General features: G+C 38.8%; 1 protein-coding gene across 1 annotated transcript in view; it reads left to right on the top strand.

Moving 5' to 3' along the window:
- Positions 1-17,058, top strand: part of NEB (nebulin) — a 220,823-nt gene that overhangs the window by 69,596 nt on the left and 134,169 nt on the right. Inside the window, exons 45-52 of the mRNA XM_035726655.1 lie at positions 1,208-1,312; positions 2,305-2,412; positions 3,948-4,259; positions 4,412-4,618; positions 5,065-5,169; positions 6,158-6,265; positions 16,258-16,569; positions 16,752-16,955. Of these exons, the coding sequence (XP_035582548.1) occupies positions 1,208-1,312; positions 2,305-2,412; positions 3,948-4,259; positions 4,412-4,618; positions 5,065-5,169; positions 6,158-6,265; positions 16,258-16,569; positions 16,752-16,955 (1,461 nt within the window). The remainder of the gene's footprint in view (positions 1-1,207; positions 1,313-2,304; positions 2,413-3,947; positions 4,260-4,411; positions 4,619-5,064; positions 5,170-6,157; positions 6,266-16,257; positions 16,570-16,751; positions 16,956-17,058) is intronic.

The following is a 17,058-nucleotide window of genomic DNA, read 5'->3' as shown; positions in this document are numbered from 1 at the left end:
CTAAATGTTCAATGAACCACTCTGTCCAACAGACATAAGAAAATAAATACGAATCTTTCCTTTTCATACAAATTTTGGAAAGAAGTCTTGTTCATCTAAAGTGAGGTTGAGTAGAAGTTCATGATGCTGAATCAGCAGATTTTCAGCCTGACAGCTGAGTGTTGCAGCCCACCCTGCTTCCTAGCTGCTTTGATGGAATCGAAGGAGACTCCTAGATCCTGTGGCTATAGAAGCATTCTGAGCCAGGACCTCCTCTGGGCAAATCATGAGAGCAGTTGTTCTCTATAAGTAGTTCCTTGGATCATTAATTATTCCAACATTTAGAAAAGCCTTACTGTATTTTTTAATTTATTATCCATGATAGATACCAAGACCAAAAAGCACATCTACCTTGGACTTCTGTTTTTAAATTATAAATAATAAAATAATTGCAGCAGCATTGATTATGTTGTATGGATCATAATTTGAAATGCCATTGATTAGCGAAAAAAAGAGAACAAAATTGTTTGGACTTTAACATTAAGCAGTTGAAGAAAACGATGGTCCTACTTGCACTAGAGAGAGCTGTATTATGCTAAGTGTCCGAGTAAATCCCTTGGAGTCTTCTGAGAGAGAAAACTGATTTGTCAAGATGACCGATCTCTTGGACAGGGACTTGCCTAAAAGACAAGGCACAGATCTCAGTGTCCCTTTCCAGATTTAGTATTTAAACTATCACAAGCTCACATTTATTTTTTAGATGTTAAACCTTTCATTTTTTTTAGTGTAATGATTTATTAATCATTTCAGAATAATGATGCCAAGATAAGAATCATCATCCTCATATTGCAGAGTTCTGGAAATGATGGCCCAGACCTGCTGTGTATCTTTAGGCAAGGTGCATTGATTCTCTGGGCTATGATTTTCTCAACTCTGCCATAAGAGGATTCAACTGATGATCATCCAGACATCTCTCAGTGTAGCATTTGCTATTTTTATGATTCTCATCTTGGCATCATTTTACTTTCCATCTTATATCCTCTCTGCTGTCTTGTTTGAATTAGCACCTTTTCAATTTAAATTTAAAAAATAAGATCTAGCTAATAAAAACCATAAATATTGATATTTATGTACAATTATATATATATATAAATACACACACACACAAAATGAGCATCTTTTAAGATCTTTAAATTCTAACTTTCACTTTTTTTTTTAAACTTCCCAGCACCTTTACAAACAAGCATGGGAGGCTGATAAGACCAAAGTCCACATTATGCCCGATATCCCCCAGATTGTCTTGGCAAAGGCAAATGCAATTAACATGAGTGATGTAAGTATAATTCCCCCTGGTTTATTTGAATCAGCATAAACTAATTAATGTCTCTCAATCATAAGAGTGAATGTTTTGAAAATAAGAGTAGGAATCCACAAATGAGAATCTTTCTCCTTCTAATCTTGCTTTGCTAAGAGTTGGAGCAGGCCTGTGGATGGGACTTGGGCCAGCGCAGTTAGGAATTTGAAGGGCAATTGGATTTTGTTTAGGGGTGGGTACTCCTCAAACTACGAGACTTGGCCGGAAGAGAAGGGCTTGGGGGCCCCAAAAGAGAAAAAGGAAGTGAGAATCCTAGGACCTGGTTCCTGAAGTCTCTCCACCAAGGCTTTGAGATGGTCCTAAAGAAGGAGTCTTGGGAAAAGTTAAGTGGGAAGGGAAAATGAACATTTTGAAGAATTTGGGGCAAGCTCCATAACAAGGAATGTTCAACACTTGGTGTTAGAAAATGCGTAAATGTTTTATTTCACTTTCTTTCTCGTCCTAACCATGGTTGCTGGGAAATCTCTAATCCTACCAGTGTTTCCTCTTTTCCTTGAATAACACAGGATTTGTGATTGATGAGTTATTTTTGGATTGTAGAATCCACACAATTACATAAATAAAAGTGTTGATTGAAAAATAGTGAGGTTTTCTTTTGATGTAAGAGTATGGTTGTTTTGTCATCTTCTCTTGACTTTTAATTGAGAAAAATGTATCAGTGAAAATCTACTGGGCTTTCACATTTTTAAAAAGCGTATTTACAACCTAATAGAAACCATTAAGTTTTACTTTTTCTGGTGGTTTCTCGAAGATATGTTTGGGTGCGTAATAGACTTTTTTCAAACTTCTTTAAAAAAGCAGTTTTGTTATTTGTAAGAACATTTAGCCATCAAACCACCAATGAAGCATTCTCAAAAATAAAAATGATGCCACAGTGCTAGTTTACTCTTTTCAAATAAATCCAGGCTTTCCTATTTAGAAGAACATTATTCCCTTGCCTCTCTTTACAGAAACTCTACAAACTTTCTTTGGAAGAATCTAAAAAGAAAGGCTATGATCTCAGAACCGATGCAATTCCTATCAAAGCTGCCAAAGCCTCAAGGGATATTGCAAGTGATGTAAGTCTGAAGGAAAGCACTCACCTGACTGGGGTTTTTTCCTAATTTACCAAAATAATAAGGGCTGAATTTTGGAAACACTCAGTGGAAAAGATATAGGGGGAAAATTGTGCCTGTTAAGAATGGCCTCATTCTATTCTGTGCATGCTTTTTAGGTTTGCTCTTTTGTTTTCTTTGGTATTTCTTTAAAACAAAACAAAACAAAAAACAGAATGATAACCACATTATGACCACATACCTATGTGTTCCCTGGCTCATGAGATAGATCTAGGTGAATTTTCTTTGAACTCCATCCCCAAGGCTGTTGTCTGTAGAAATCCAAAGCCCTTCACCAACCTCTCTTGGTGAAAGACTTGGGTTGTTCTTGCTTCTTGCATCTTAGGAAGTCTCCTTGCAGCAGGATGTCTCATTAAATGGTGTGCTGGGGATGCTTATCTTTTGGACTCATGACAGCTGATTATTAAATAATCAGGAATTTTGCAAGCCAGTAGTTAAATTCTTGGTAGCTTGACACCAGCCACGGTGGGAGTATTTACACCACAGAGATTGACAAACATGACAGATCAGGGCTTTTTCCCTCCAGAGAGCTGGTGTACCAGCTCCCCATTCCCATAACCTATCACCCGTATGAAACTCAGTTCTTTCATTTGGTTGTTTCTGCAAGAAATCTTTCACAGTGACTATGAGTGATTGGGGGTAATGGGGGGAACACATTTCAGCGTACTCTTTCCTTAGCCACCACCCCCCCACTGGGGACATTTTCTTTCTCATATTCTATGCCAGTTCATCTTTCCTACCTTCCATCCCTATGCCACTACTCCATTGTCCTGAAATCTCAAAATTCTTTTCCCTCTATTCTGTAGTAATTCAGCTCCCCGAGCCTCCTACCCCCTACCTCGCACACTCAAACTCATAGGAGATAGGCAGAATAAGAAGCTTTCCATGTATCAGGATCCTTCCTCTGTAGAAAGAAGCTGAGTGATAAATAGTAAAATTTCTTCCCCATTATACCAGTATAGAACGTCTTAAAGGAAAAGGAGCTCCACAAATATAAAGCTACTCTACAATGATACTGTGTATGTCATAAACTAAGCCTGTTTTCTGCAGTAAAAGACTGCTTGGATGATTTCTTAGGGCAGCAATAAACTTCTTAGAACATTCTGCTTTTTTCTCTCATTTGCTGTACTGTTATCACCTACTAAAGATCTCTAACCCTGACAACAGAGTACATGTGGAAGTCAGTGTGGTATATCATCGTTAAGTTCTTTGTTCTAATCCTTAGTGACCTTAGCATGTCACTCACCTCCCTGGGTCTCAGTTTACTCATCTGTAAAAGGGGGGGGCAGTAATAATAACTTTGCTCTCTACCGCACAACATATATTTGTGAGTATCAAGTTACACAAACAAATGTGAAAAACATGTTTTATAAACTGTAGAATTCTACACAAGTATCACTTTTTCTGAAATATAGAATATTGACACTAGAATATTTCTAGTCAAGGGAATTGCTCTAATAAACTAATTTTTTTCACAGTATAAATACAAATACAATTATGAAAAGGAGAGGGGGAAGATGGTTGGTTTCCGCAGCCTTGAGGATGATCCCAAATTAGTCCATTCCATGCAAGTGGCTAAGATGCAATCTGATAGGGAGTACAAGAAAAACTATGAGAATACGAAGACCAGCTACCATACCCCTGCTGACATGCTCAGTGTCACGGCTGCCAAGGATGCCCAAGCCAACATCACCAACACCAACTACAAGCATTTGATTCACAAGTACATCCTCCTTCCAGATGCCATGAGCATTGAGCTGAGCAGGAATATGAATCGCATACAGAGTGATGTAAGTCTCTCTTCTTTCTTCTTTCTGGGTGATGGTTGGATTCCTAGCATGGGAATGGAGAGCACAGTCTTCTATGCTACACTTTTGTGTCTGAACTGATAAAAGTAAAGTAATTGATAAGGTAGAGTAGAATTTGTCTCTTCTCTTTATAGAATGAATACAAACAGGACTACAATGAGTGGTACAAAGGGCTTGGCTGGAGTCCAGCTGGTTCCCTAGACGTGGAGAAGGCCAAGAAAGCAACTGAATATGCCAGTGATCAGAAGTACCGCCAGCATCCTAGCAACTTCCAGTTTAAGAAGCTGAGTGACTCCATGGACATGGTTCTTGCCAAACAGAATGCGCAAACCATGAACAAGGTAGACAGCCATCCTTCTCTATGGCTGTCCTTCCCTACAGCTCCCAGCAGGGCAGGGCTAGCAGCCTGTGGTTCTTGTTTGGGAAATTTGGTTTGGGTCCACCACTTCTGGGCAGTGATAGACTGTTCCAGAGCATGTCCCTACATCATTTTCTTCTGCCTCCTATTTTTATTTCCCCTGACCTTCTAAGTTGAGTTAGAAATCATTTGTTTTTTTAAAATTCTTATATATTAAGGACTTCCAATTAATTCTAGAAGATAGAAAATATCTAAAATATTATTTTTTAAAAAACCTGAGTTTGTTGTTGGTGTCTTTTCTGAGTCATATACCACTTTAGTTACTAAATTTAATTCAAACTGAGTGCATTCAAATGCTCTGTTACATTTTTTTTCTCTTCTGTTTGTCCTTCAAATATCAAATGTCTTTTTTTTCTCCTAACTTCCTAGCACTTATATACCATTGACTGGAACAAAGATAAAACCAAGATTCATGTGATGCCAGACACTCCAGATATTTTACAAGCCAAGCAGAATCAAACTCTGTATAGTCAGGTAAAGCTATATAAAAAATTGGCTTGAAACTAATTAAACTTTTTAAATGATGTAATGGTAAATAATTGATGTAAATGTTGAAGCAATAGAAATGAATGACTCAAACTGGCTCGCTAGAGATGCTGCAGAATATGGTGGTTAAAAGCAAGAGCTTTAGCTGTGACTCTTACGCTCTGTGGAGGCAAGCACTGTGCTTGTTTTGTTTATCTCGGTACTCACTGTACTTGGCACAGAATAGGAAATCAATAGATAATTGGTGAAAGAAAATATTGCATCAGACAGACCTGGTATGGGTTTTGGTTTTGCGATTTATGAGTTACATAACATCAGGTCTAAGCCTTAGTCTCCTCATCCCTAAAATTGGGACCATGATAGTGCTTATGACATTGAATTGTTGGGAGGACCAAATGAGAAATTTCCATGCAAGGCTTTCAACACAGTACCTGGCACATAGTAAGTTCTAGATTACTTTCAATTGTTTATATTATTATCCAGTTTTAACACACGTGCATCCATTCAGTAAATCTCATTTATAAAGATTAATTCATTTATTGTACCTCATAAAAGGCATTTCAGTAACTATTACTTTTATCACTTGAATAATCAAAATTTTGTTACATGACTCTTTTTGGTTCCCAATTATTTTAACATCTGTGAATAAAATAGTGAGCCTAGACTGTACTTAACAGCAGGGAGAAAGGACCTGATATATTGATATGCCCAAATTGTGTCTGAACAGAAAAGCTACTCTAAAATTGTACTGTGTCTCTCATAACTGAGCCTATTCTCAGAGCCAGAAAATTGAAGCATGATCCTGTAATGCTAAGTCATTGATCCCTAAAACAGCTTGATTTGGTTTTATCCATATCTTTAGAGATAAGGTAGATGATAGAACCTGGTATCTACTCTCTGGGTAAACTTTTTTTCAGTAATCCATTGGGGTTTTAATATATACTGAATAATGCTAAATTATATATTTAATTTCCAGAAACTCTATAAACTTGGATGGGAAGAAGCTCTGAAGAAAGGCTATGATCTCCCACTTGATGCAATTTCTGTACAGTTGGCCAAAGCTTCAAGAGACATTGCTAGTGATGTAAGTTTGGCTTGTTTGGCTTTTATGATCTCTTTTATCTGAATCAGGTATCTTAATGCTGATAACTAGTTTTACAGATAGGCCTTGCCTTTCAAAATGTAATGCCATTCTCTTCATCTTCTCCTACCTACCCTCTTCATTTACCGAAAATTCACTTTTCTTTCTTACCGATCCAATATCAAAATAAGAGCTTCCTGGATAGAGATTGTCAGAGGACCTAAAGACCCATTACACTAAGATGCTATGTTTCTAGATATTATGAAGAAACCAGAGATTTCAGTTTTCCCCTGCTTGCCTGAAAATAATTTCCTGTTTTCTATTTGTCTATTTTAGACAAATTTGAAGTGCCAAATAATAAGTCAGCCTCAACAACCTGACGTTGATAAATTTTTATATGCACATATTTCCAAAATTAGATGCCAGTTCTTTTTATTTAACCCATTCTTACATCTACATAATTATAATAAATTAGCTTGGGGATAAAAAAATGCAGGAAGTTTCAGGAATTTAGGTTTAAGGTCCAGAGAGCTTAACTTTCTGTTGGATATCTGGTTCCAAAATTCATAAAACAGGGATATTTGTTCTCCAAGGCAACTTCTAGTTATGATTGGAAAGGATAGTCAATTTGGTGAATAATCTAGATGCAATCCCTATTGATTAAATTTTTACAAATATTTGACTTTGATATTTTGCCTATAGATCAACATGTCATTTTGTTAATTCTAAGAACCTCAAAAAATGCAGAGGACTTTGGAATTTCAGAGGGAAGTACTACCTCTTAAAATTTTTTAAAATAAGAAGGACTTGGATTGGAGAAAAAGAGTGTCTAAAGACATCATCTGACAATGAATTCTAAGAATATAAGGGAGGATTTTCTTTAAATAAATTAATTTGTGGCACTCCAGAAATGTAGGAAAATTAATTAGATGATTTATTATTACTCACTCATTGACTTATAGGTCAATTCCTTATTAAAATGAATCAGCATGCTGAAGAACCTACAGCAGTAATGATGCCTGAATGTTCCCGCAGGAACATTTAATATTATATAGTTTCCATGAGGTGAAGATGATTTAGAAATTGAAGAAATAGCATCAGTGATTTCCTAACTATACATTTGTTAGTACCTAATTTCTTTCTGTGTGAAACCATTAGTTAGAACCTTTTAAAATCTTACCCTAAAATTAACTTTACCTGAACTTTCCCACCATTGTAGAGATTATATCTCCTCTCAGTTTCAATTTTTTTTTTTTTAAGATTTACTTATTTGAGAGAGAGAGGGTGAAGTGGGGGAGGGGCAGAGGGACAGGAAGAGAGAGAAAATCTCAAGCAGAATCCCTGCTGAGTGCAGAGCCTGACACGGGGCTCAGCCTCACGACCTTGAGATCATAACCTGAGCCAAAATCAAGAGCTGGACATTAACCAACTGAGCCACCTAGGTTTTCCTGGAATGGCTTTTATATTCTATAAAATTTAAGGAAATTAGAGATATTTTTGTGAGTACTTAATAAATTAGAATCATAGAATTTAGACAACGCAAAAGCTCTTTAATCCAGTCTCCCACTCAGTGTCCTGCCTTCTCGCCATCTCCAACAGGTGGTCATCTGGTCTGTGAACACTTACACATAAAAGAATTTTTGTGCCTTTCAGGGCAGGTCATTTCCTTGTTGGATCATCTCTAATTGTCATTATATAGTTCCCTATTTTGAACTTGAGTATGTTGTCGATCAACTCTAGGTCTGTGTTCTAGAACATCACAAAGTAGCTTATTTTCTCTTCCATCTGATAGCTCTTCATATTACAAGTTTTTTACTTATTCTCCTTGGTTTTAGTTTTATAAGTCCTTCAGTATTATGAATATTTACAATTCTTTAAAAGTCCTTCACTCTACTTGTGATTTATTCTATTTTTTCAGTACCCCTCTCAAAATAGTGCCCCAACATTTAGTGTTGTTTTCCTGTCACAGGTCAGGCCAGAGTAAATGAGCTTCTGACTTGTTTTTATCAGTGTCCCGGAAGAATCTTTAACACTACTTTTATAAGCACTTTTGTCAGCTTGCCCATATTCAGCTTATAGTTAACCTAAACTCCTGAGTGTTTATACTATACCTAAGTGTGAAGCTGGGTGTCGAGAGAGTAGAACCTAACTCCATGAAGCATAATGTATGCTGGGCATCTAGCATCAAGTAAATGCTATTATTACTATCATTATTGTTAGTATTATGATTGTCATCCAGTACTAATGCAGTTTTTTCCCAGTTGAATCTAAATATTGGATTTCACTTTTCTTAAATTTATGTAGCTCATTTTTACTTGTTGTGGCAATATGTTGAGATCTTGTGGATTTTTCTTTCTAATCTAACATATTTAGCTATTTGTAGCTACATGTGCAAGAAGATATGGATCCTGAACAGAACAAGTTTATAGGACATAACCATATGGCAAGCCATTAAAAATCCTGCTGCTTAATAAGTTAATCTATACTATGAGGCTTGTTGATCAAGTCCTGAATCTTTCTTATTCTTTGGCCATTCAGCCCATACTGACCGATCACTCCCATAAGGCTATCACAAGAGATTTAGCAAATGTTACCCTAAGGTCAGCATATCCAATGTCTAGCACATCATGGTATATATTTTTGTCACTAGTTAGAATTTTTCATCATAACCTCTCTTGATGACCAACTACATTACATTTTATTTTTGGAAGCCTCTCTAAGTTCTTTTTTTTTTTTAATTTTTTATTGTTATGTTAATCACCATATATTACATCATTAGTTTTTGGTGCAGTGTTCCATGATTCATTGTTTGTTCATAACACCCAGTGCTCCATGCAGAACGTGCCCTCCTCAATACCCATCACCAGGCTAACCCATCCCCCTACCCCCCTCCCCTCTAGAACCCTCAGTTTGTTTTTCAGAGTCCATCATCTCTCATGGTTCGTCTCCCCCTCTGACATACTCCCCTTTTCTTCCTCTCCTGTTATGTTCTTCTTTTTCTTTTTTCTTAAAATATGTTGCGTTATTTGTTTCAGAAGTACAGATCTGTGATTCAACAGTCTTGCACAATTCACAGTGCTCACCGTAGCACATACCCTCCCCAATGTCTATCACCCAACCACCCCATCCCTCCCACCCCCAACCATTCCAGTAACACTCAGTTTGTTTCCTGAGATTAAGAATTCCTCATATCAGTGAGGTCATGTGATACATGTCTTTCTCTGATTGACTTATTTCACTCAGCATAACACCCTCCAGTTCCATCCACGTTGGTGCAAATGGCAAGATCTCATTCCTTTTGATGGCTGCATAATATTCCATTGTGTATATATACCACATCTTCTTTATCCATTCATCTGTCGATGGGCATCTTGGCTCTTTCCACAGTTTGGCTATTGTGGACATTGCTGCTATAAACATTGGGGTACACGTACCCCTTCAGGTCCCTACATTTGTATCTTTGTGGTAAATACCCAGTAGTGCAATTGCTGGATCAAATGGTAGCTCTAATTTCAACTGTTTGAGGAACCTCCATACTGTTTTCCAGAGGGGTTGCACCAGCTTGCATTCCCACCAACAGTGTAGGAGGGTTCCCCTTTCTCCACATCCCCGCCAACATCTGTCGTTCCCTGACTTGTTAATTTTAGCCATTCTGACGGGTGTGAGGTGGTATCTCATTGAGGTTTTGATTTGGATTTCCCTGATGCCGAGCGATGTTGAGCACTTTTTCATGTGTCTGTTGGCCATTTGGATGTCTTCTTTGGAGAAATGTCTGTTCATGTCTTCTGCCCATTTCTTGATTGGATTATTTGTTCTTTGGGTGTTGAGTTTGATAAGTTCTTTATAGATTTTGGATACTAGCCCTTTATCTGATATGTCATTTGCACATATTTTCTCCCATTCTGTCGGTTGTCTTTTGGTTTTGTGGACTGTTTCTTTTGCTGTGCAAAAGCTTTTTATCTTGATGAAATCCCAATAGTTCATTTTTACCCTGGCTTCCCGTGCCTTTGGCGATGTTTCTAGGAAGAAGTTGCTGCGGCTAAGGTCGAAAAGGTTGCTACCAGTGTTCTCCTTTAGGATTTGGATGGACTCCTGTCTCACGTTTAGGTCTTTCAACCATTTGGAGTCTATTTTTGTGTGTGGTGTAAGGAAATGGTCCAGTTTCATTCTTCTGCATGTGGCTGTCCAATTTTCCCAACACCATTTGTTGAAGAGACTGTCTTTTTGCCATTGGACATTCTTTCCTGCTTTGTCAAAAATAAGTTGACCATAGAGTTGAGGGTCCATTTCTGGGCTCTCGATTCTGTTCCATTGATCTATGTGTCTGTTTTTGTGCCAGTACCATACAGTCTTTATGATGACAGCTTTGTAATAGAGCTGGAAGTCCGGAATTGTGATGCCGCCAGCTTTGCTTTTCTTTTTCAGTATTCCTCTGGCTATTCTGGGTCTCTTCTGGTTCCATACAAATTTTAGGATTATTTGTTCCATTTCTTTGAAAAAAGTGGATGGTATTTTGATGGGGATTGCATTGAATGTGTAGATTGCTCTAGGTAGCATTGACATCTTCACAATGTTGATTCTCCCAATCCATGAGCATGGAACGTTTTTCCATTTCTTTGTGTCTTCTTCAATTTCTTTCATGAGTATTTTATAGTTTTCTGAGTACAGATCCTTTGCCTCTTTGGTTAGATTTATTCCTAGATATCTAATGGTTTTGGGTGCAATTGTAAATGGGATAGACTCCTTGATTTGTCTCTCTTCTGTCTTGTTGTTGGTGTATAGGAATGCCACTGATTTCTGTGCATTGATTTTATATCCTGCTATTTTACTGAATTCCTGTATGAGTTCTAGCAGTTTTGGGGTGGAGTCTTTTGGGTTTTCCACATACAGTATCATATCATCTGCAAAGAGTGAGAGTTTGACTTCCTCTTTGCCGATTTGGATGCCTTTGATTTCTTTTTGTTGTCTGATTGCTGTGGCTAGGACTTCTAATACTATGTTGAATAGCAGTGGTGAGAGTGGACATCCCTGCCGCGTTCCTGACCTTAGGGGAAAGGCTCTCAGCCTTTCCCCATTGAGAATGATATTCGCTGTAGGTTTTTCATAGATGGCTTTTATGATATTGAGGTATGTACCCTCTATCCCTATACTCTGAAGAGTTTTGATCAAGAAAGGATGTTGTACTTTGTCAAATGCTTTTTCTGCATCTATTGAGAGGATCATATGATTCTTGTTCTTTCTTTTGTTAATGTATTGTATCACGTTGATTGATTTGCGGATGTTGAACCAGCCTTGCAGCCCAGGGATAAATCCCACTTGGTCGTGGTGAATAATCCTTTTAATGTACTGTTGGATCCTATTGGCTAGTATTTTGGTGAGAATTTTTGCATCCATGTTCATCAAGGATATTGGTCTGTAATTCTCTTTTTTGATGGGGTCTTTGTCTGGTTTTGGGATCAAGGTAATGCTGGCCTCATAAAATGAGTTTGAAAGTTTCCCTTCCATTTCTATTTTTTGGAACAGTTTCAGGAGAATAGGTATTAATTCTTCTTGAAATGTCTGATAGAATTCCCCTGGGAAGCCATCTGGCCCTGGGCTTTTGTTTCTTGGGAGATTTTTGATGACTGTTTCAATTTCCTTAGTGGTTATAGGTCTGTTCAGGTTTTCTATTTCTTCCTGGTTCAATTTTGGTAGTTGATACATCTCTAGGAATGCACCCATTTCTTCCAGGTTATCTAATTTGCTGGCATAGAGTTGCTCATAATATGTTCTTATAATTGTTTGTATTTCTTTGGTGTTGGTTGTGATCTCTCCTCTTTCATTCATGATTTTGTTGATTTGGGTCATTTCTCTTTTCTTTTTGATCAGTCTGGCCAGGGGTTTATCAATCTTGTTAATTCTTTCAAAGAACCAGCTCCTAGTTTCGTTGATCTGTTCTATTGTTCTTTTGGTTTCTAGTTCATTGATTTCTGCTCTGATCTTTATGATTTCTCTTCTTCTGCTGGGTTTAGGCTTTATTTGCTGTTCTTTCTCCAGCTCCTTTAGGTGTAGGGTTAGGTTGTGTATTTGAGACCTTTCTTGTTTCTTGAGAAAGGCTTGTATTGCTATATACTTTCCTCTCAGGACTGCCTTTGCTGTATCCCAAAGATTTTGAACAGTTGTGTTTTCGTTTTCATTGGTTTCCATGAATTTTTTAAATTCTTCTTTAATTTCTTGGTTGACCCATTCATTCTTTAGTAGGATGCTCTTTAGCCTCCATGTATTTGAGTTCTTTCCGACTTTCCTCTTGTGGTTGAGTTCTAGTTTCAAAGCATTGTGGTCTGAAAATATGCAGGGAATGATCCCAATCTTTTGGTACCGATTGAGACCTGATTTGTGACCTAGGATGTGGTCAATTCTGGAGAATGTTCCATGGGCACTAGAGAAGAATGTGTATTCCGTTGCTTTGGGATGGAATGTTCTGAATATGTCTGTGAAGTCCATTTGGTCCAGTGTGTCATTTAAAGTCTTTATTTCCTTGTTGATCTTTTGCTTAGATGATCTGTCCATTTCAGTCAGGGGGGTGTTAAAGTCCCCCACTATTATTGTATTGTTGTCAATGTGTTTCTTTGCTTTTGTTATTAATTGCCTTATATAATTGGCTGCTCCCATGTTCGGGGCATAGATATTTACAATTGTTAGATCTTCTTGTTGGATAGACCCTTTCAGTAGGATATAGTGTCCTTCCTCGTCTCTTATTACAGTCTTTGTTTTAAAATCTAGTTTGTCTGATATAAGGATTGCCACCCCAGCTTTCTTTTGGTGTCCATTAGCATGGTAAATGGTTTTCCACCCCCTCACTTTCAATCTGGGGGTGTCTTTGCGTCTAAAATGAGTCTCTTGCAGACAGCATATGGATGGGTCTTGTTTTTTAATCCAATCTGATAGCCTGTGTCTTTTGATTGGGGCATTTAGCCCATTTACATTCAGGGTAACTATTGAAAGGTATGAATTTAGTGCCATTGTATTACCTGTAAGGTGACTGTTAACTGTCTGTTGTCTGTGTTCGTTTCTGCTCTTTGCTGCTTTTAGGTTCTCTCTTTGCTTAGAGGACCCCTCTCAATATTTCTTGGAGGGCTGGTTTCGTGTTTGCAAATTCCTTTAGTTTTTGTTTGTTCTGGAAGCTTTTTATCTCTCCTTCTATTTTCAGTGATAGCCTAGCTGGATATAGTATTCTTGGCTGCATATTTTTCTCGTTTAGTGCTCTGAAGATATCTTGCCAGTCCTTTCTGGCCTGCCAGGTCTCTGTGGATAGGTCTGTTGCCAATCTAATGTTTCTACCATTGTAGGTTACATATCTCTTCTCCCAAGCTGCTTTCAGGATTTTCTCTTTGTCTCTGAGACTCGTAAGTTTTACTATTAGATGTCGGGGTGTTGACCTATTATTATTGATTTTGAGAGGGGTTCTCTGTGCCTCCTGGATTTTAATGCCTGTTTCCTTCCTCACATTAGGGAAGTTCTCTGCTATAATTTGCTCCAATATACCTTCTGCCCCTCTCTCTCTCTCTTCTTCTTCTGGGATCCCAATTATTCTAATGTTGTTTCGTCTTATTGTATCGCTTATCTCTCAAATTCTGCCCTCGTGATCCTGTAGTTGTTTATCTCTCTTTTTCTCAGCCTCTTTATTTTCCATCATTTGGTCTTCTATATCACTGATTCTCTCTTCTGCCTCATTTATCCTAGCATTTAGTGCCCCCATTTTTGATTGCACCTCATCAATAGCCTTTTTAATTTCGATTTGGTTAGATTTTAGTTCTTTTATTTCTCCAGAAAGGGTTTCTCTAATAACTTCCACGCTTTTTTCAAGCCCAGCTAGTATCTTTAAAGTCATGATTCTGAACTCTAGGTCCGACATCGTACTAACGTCCGTATTGAGTAGGTCCCTGGCTGACGGTACTACCTCTTGTTCTTTTTGCTGAGGTGATTTCTTTCGTCTTGTCATTTTGTCCAGAGGAGAATAGATGAATGAGAGAACAAAATGCTAACAGGTTTACAACGTCCCCAGCAAATATACTGTATACAAATCAGAAAAGACCTGAAACCAGGGGAAAAGAAAGGGAAAGAAAGAAAAAAGAAAGAGAAAAAAAAAAAGAAAAAAAAAGATAAAAACAAAAACAGAACAATACAAAAAAAAGCAGAATATGATCAAATATGATCAGGCTAGTGCATAGATCAGTGCCACACACTAGATTTTGGGCGTATTTTGGTCTGTTAGAAAAAAGTGCCTCCTAAAATTTTAAAGGAAGCAAGACATATATGTACAAAGTAAGGGTTGATACAATGAAGGGATGGAAGATGACTGTAAAGATGAAAATTATAAAAGATTATATAAAAGGACTTGGTAAGATAAGTTGTTTGAAAAAAGAAAGAAGATTTAAGAAAAAAAAAAAAGGAAAAAGGGAGAGAATGTGATCAGGCAGGAGACTAGAACAAAGCCATACACTAGTGATTTAGGGTATCTTTTAATCTGTTAGAAGAAACTGTACCTCAAAATTTTAAAGAGAGAACAACTTATATATATATGCCAAAAATAAGGGTAACTACTATGAAGGGATAAAATATGACTCTAAAAATGAAAAATAAAAAATGTTTTTTTTTAAAAAAAAGGATTGATAAGATGTTGGTTGAAAAAGGGAAAAAGAAAAATAAAAAAAAAAACAGTCAACAAAAATTAACTTTGATGAAATAATGAATCATGGTAAAAAAAAAAAAAAAGCCATGAATCTATGTGCAGTATTCCCCTAGCGCTGGAGTTCTCCCATTCTCCTTGATCGATCAACTTGGTCTTGGCTTGCTGGCTGTTTGTGCTGACCTTCTGGGGGAGGGGCCTGTTGCTGTGGTTTCCAAATGTCTTTGCCGGAGGCAGAATTGCCCTGCCCTTGTCGGTCCGGGCTAAGGAAGCTGCTCTGGTTTGCTCTCAGGAGCTTTTGTTCCCTGCAAGCTCTCGGTACAGCCTTGGAGGACCAGGGCAGAAATGGTGGCCTCCCAATCTCCACCCAGAGGAGCTGAGAACTCGGGGCCCCGCTCCTCAGTGCGCCCCCAGAGAAAAGCAGTCACTTCCGTGTCCCCGGTCTCCGGCCGCACTCCGTGCTCACCCGGCCTGTGATCGAGCGTTGCTATCTCTGGCACCCGACCCCGCGCGGAGTCTCCAAACCCAGCAGATTCCTGCAGTGCGCTCCCGCACCACTCCTCCCCGGGAAGGAAGGGGAGTCTCCCCGGATCTGCCGCCTGCTGGGTCCCTGCTGGAGGAGCCGTGCCCCGACTGGGCCGCGGATAACAGTTTATGGCAACCCCGAGCTGAGAGCCGGCGACTCTGCTCCGTCTCTGCAGCCGCTTCCCCGCTCTGATACCTGGGAGCTCTGGCGCACTCAGGCACCCCCGGTCTCTCTGTGACCCCAAGGGTCCTGAGACCACACTGTCCCGGGAGGATTCCACCCCCCTCTTAGCCACTGCAGCGACGTCCCTCCGCCGAGCCAACTTCTAAAAGGTCCGATTTTGTGCTCCGCGGCTCCATCACTTGCCAGAAGCGGCCGGCGGAGGCCCCTCCCCCGCCGTCTATCCTCCCGAATATCGCCTCGGATTCACTTCTCCGCACGCCCTACCTTCCAGTAAGTGGTTGCTTCTCTGTTCAGAGAGTTGTTGCTACTCTCCTGTTCGATCTCCTGTTGAGTTCGTAGGTGTTCAGAATGGTTTGATCCCTATTCAGCTGAATCCCTGAGACCAGACGAAATCTAGGTCTCCTACTCCTCCGCCATCTTGCTCCGCCCCCCCCCCCCCCCGCCTCTGTAAGTTCTTAACATTTCTTACTAAATTAACATGGACATCCCTTTTCTCATTTCAGCTTTGGAAAACAAACATGCAAACAATGCAAATTGAGCTTTTAATTAAACTCAAATTGTTGAGCTTCGCTTGATCTCTGTTTGTGTTAATAAAAGAATCGATTCCTTTGATTTCAGTTTAAATACAAAGAAGGCTACCGCAAACAACTTGGCCACCACATTGGATTCCGGAGTCTGCAAGATGATCCAAAGCTTGTGCTGTCCATGAATGTAGCCAAAATGCAGAGTGAAAGAGAATACAAGAAGGACTTTGAGAAGTGGAAGACCAAGTTCAGCAGCCCAGTAGACATGTTAGGAGTAGTGCTGGCCAAGAAATGTCAGGCCTTAGTCAGCGACATAGACTATAAGAACTGCCTGCACCAGTGGACATGCCTGCCTGACCAGAATGATGTTATTCAAGCTAAAAAAGTTTATCAACTGCAGAGTGAGGTCAGTTTCTTATTATTACTCACTTATATATTACTGTTTGAGTAGCTATTTAGTCACAAAGAGACAAAGTAAAAGAATTATTATTGAATATCTAAAATGCATCTGTTTGTAATGTGTAGAATCACTTGAATCAAGGTCCAAATGAGGATGGGGTTTTGATGGAGTGCTTTGTATTGTCACAGAATCTGTATAAGTCTGACCTTGAGTGGCTGAGAGGCATAGGATGGAGTCCCCTGGGTTCTTTGGAGGCAGAAAAGAACAAGCGGGCTTCAGAAATCATCAGTGAGAAGAAATACCGTCAGCCTCCAGACAGAAACAAGTTCACCAGCATTCCTGATGCTATGGACATAGTTCTGGCAAAGACAAATGCCAAAAATAGGAGTGATGTGAGTAACTCTTCAGAAATAAATAGAAAAATTATAATGCCTGATAACTGGGAGGTGCTCAATAGCATTTGCTTAATTAGTAGAATAGCATAGCCTCATATCC

Source organism: Zalophus californianus, chromosome 3 (assembly GCF_009762305.2).
Source record: "Zalophus californianus isolate mZalCal1 chromosome 3, mZalCal1.pri.v2, whole genome shotgun sequence".
NCBI classification, from domain to species: domain Eukaryota; kingdom Metazoa; phylum Chordata; class Mammalia; order Carnivora; family Otariidae; genus Zalophus; species Zalophus californianus.
The sequence above is the reverse complement of the archived record's forward strand: the minus strand, read 5'-3'. Positions and strand labels throughout refer to the sequence as shown.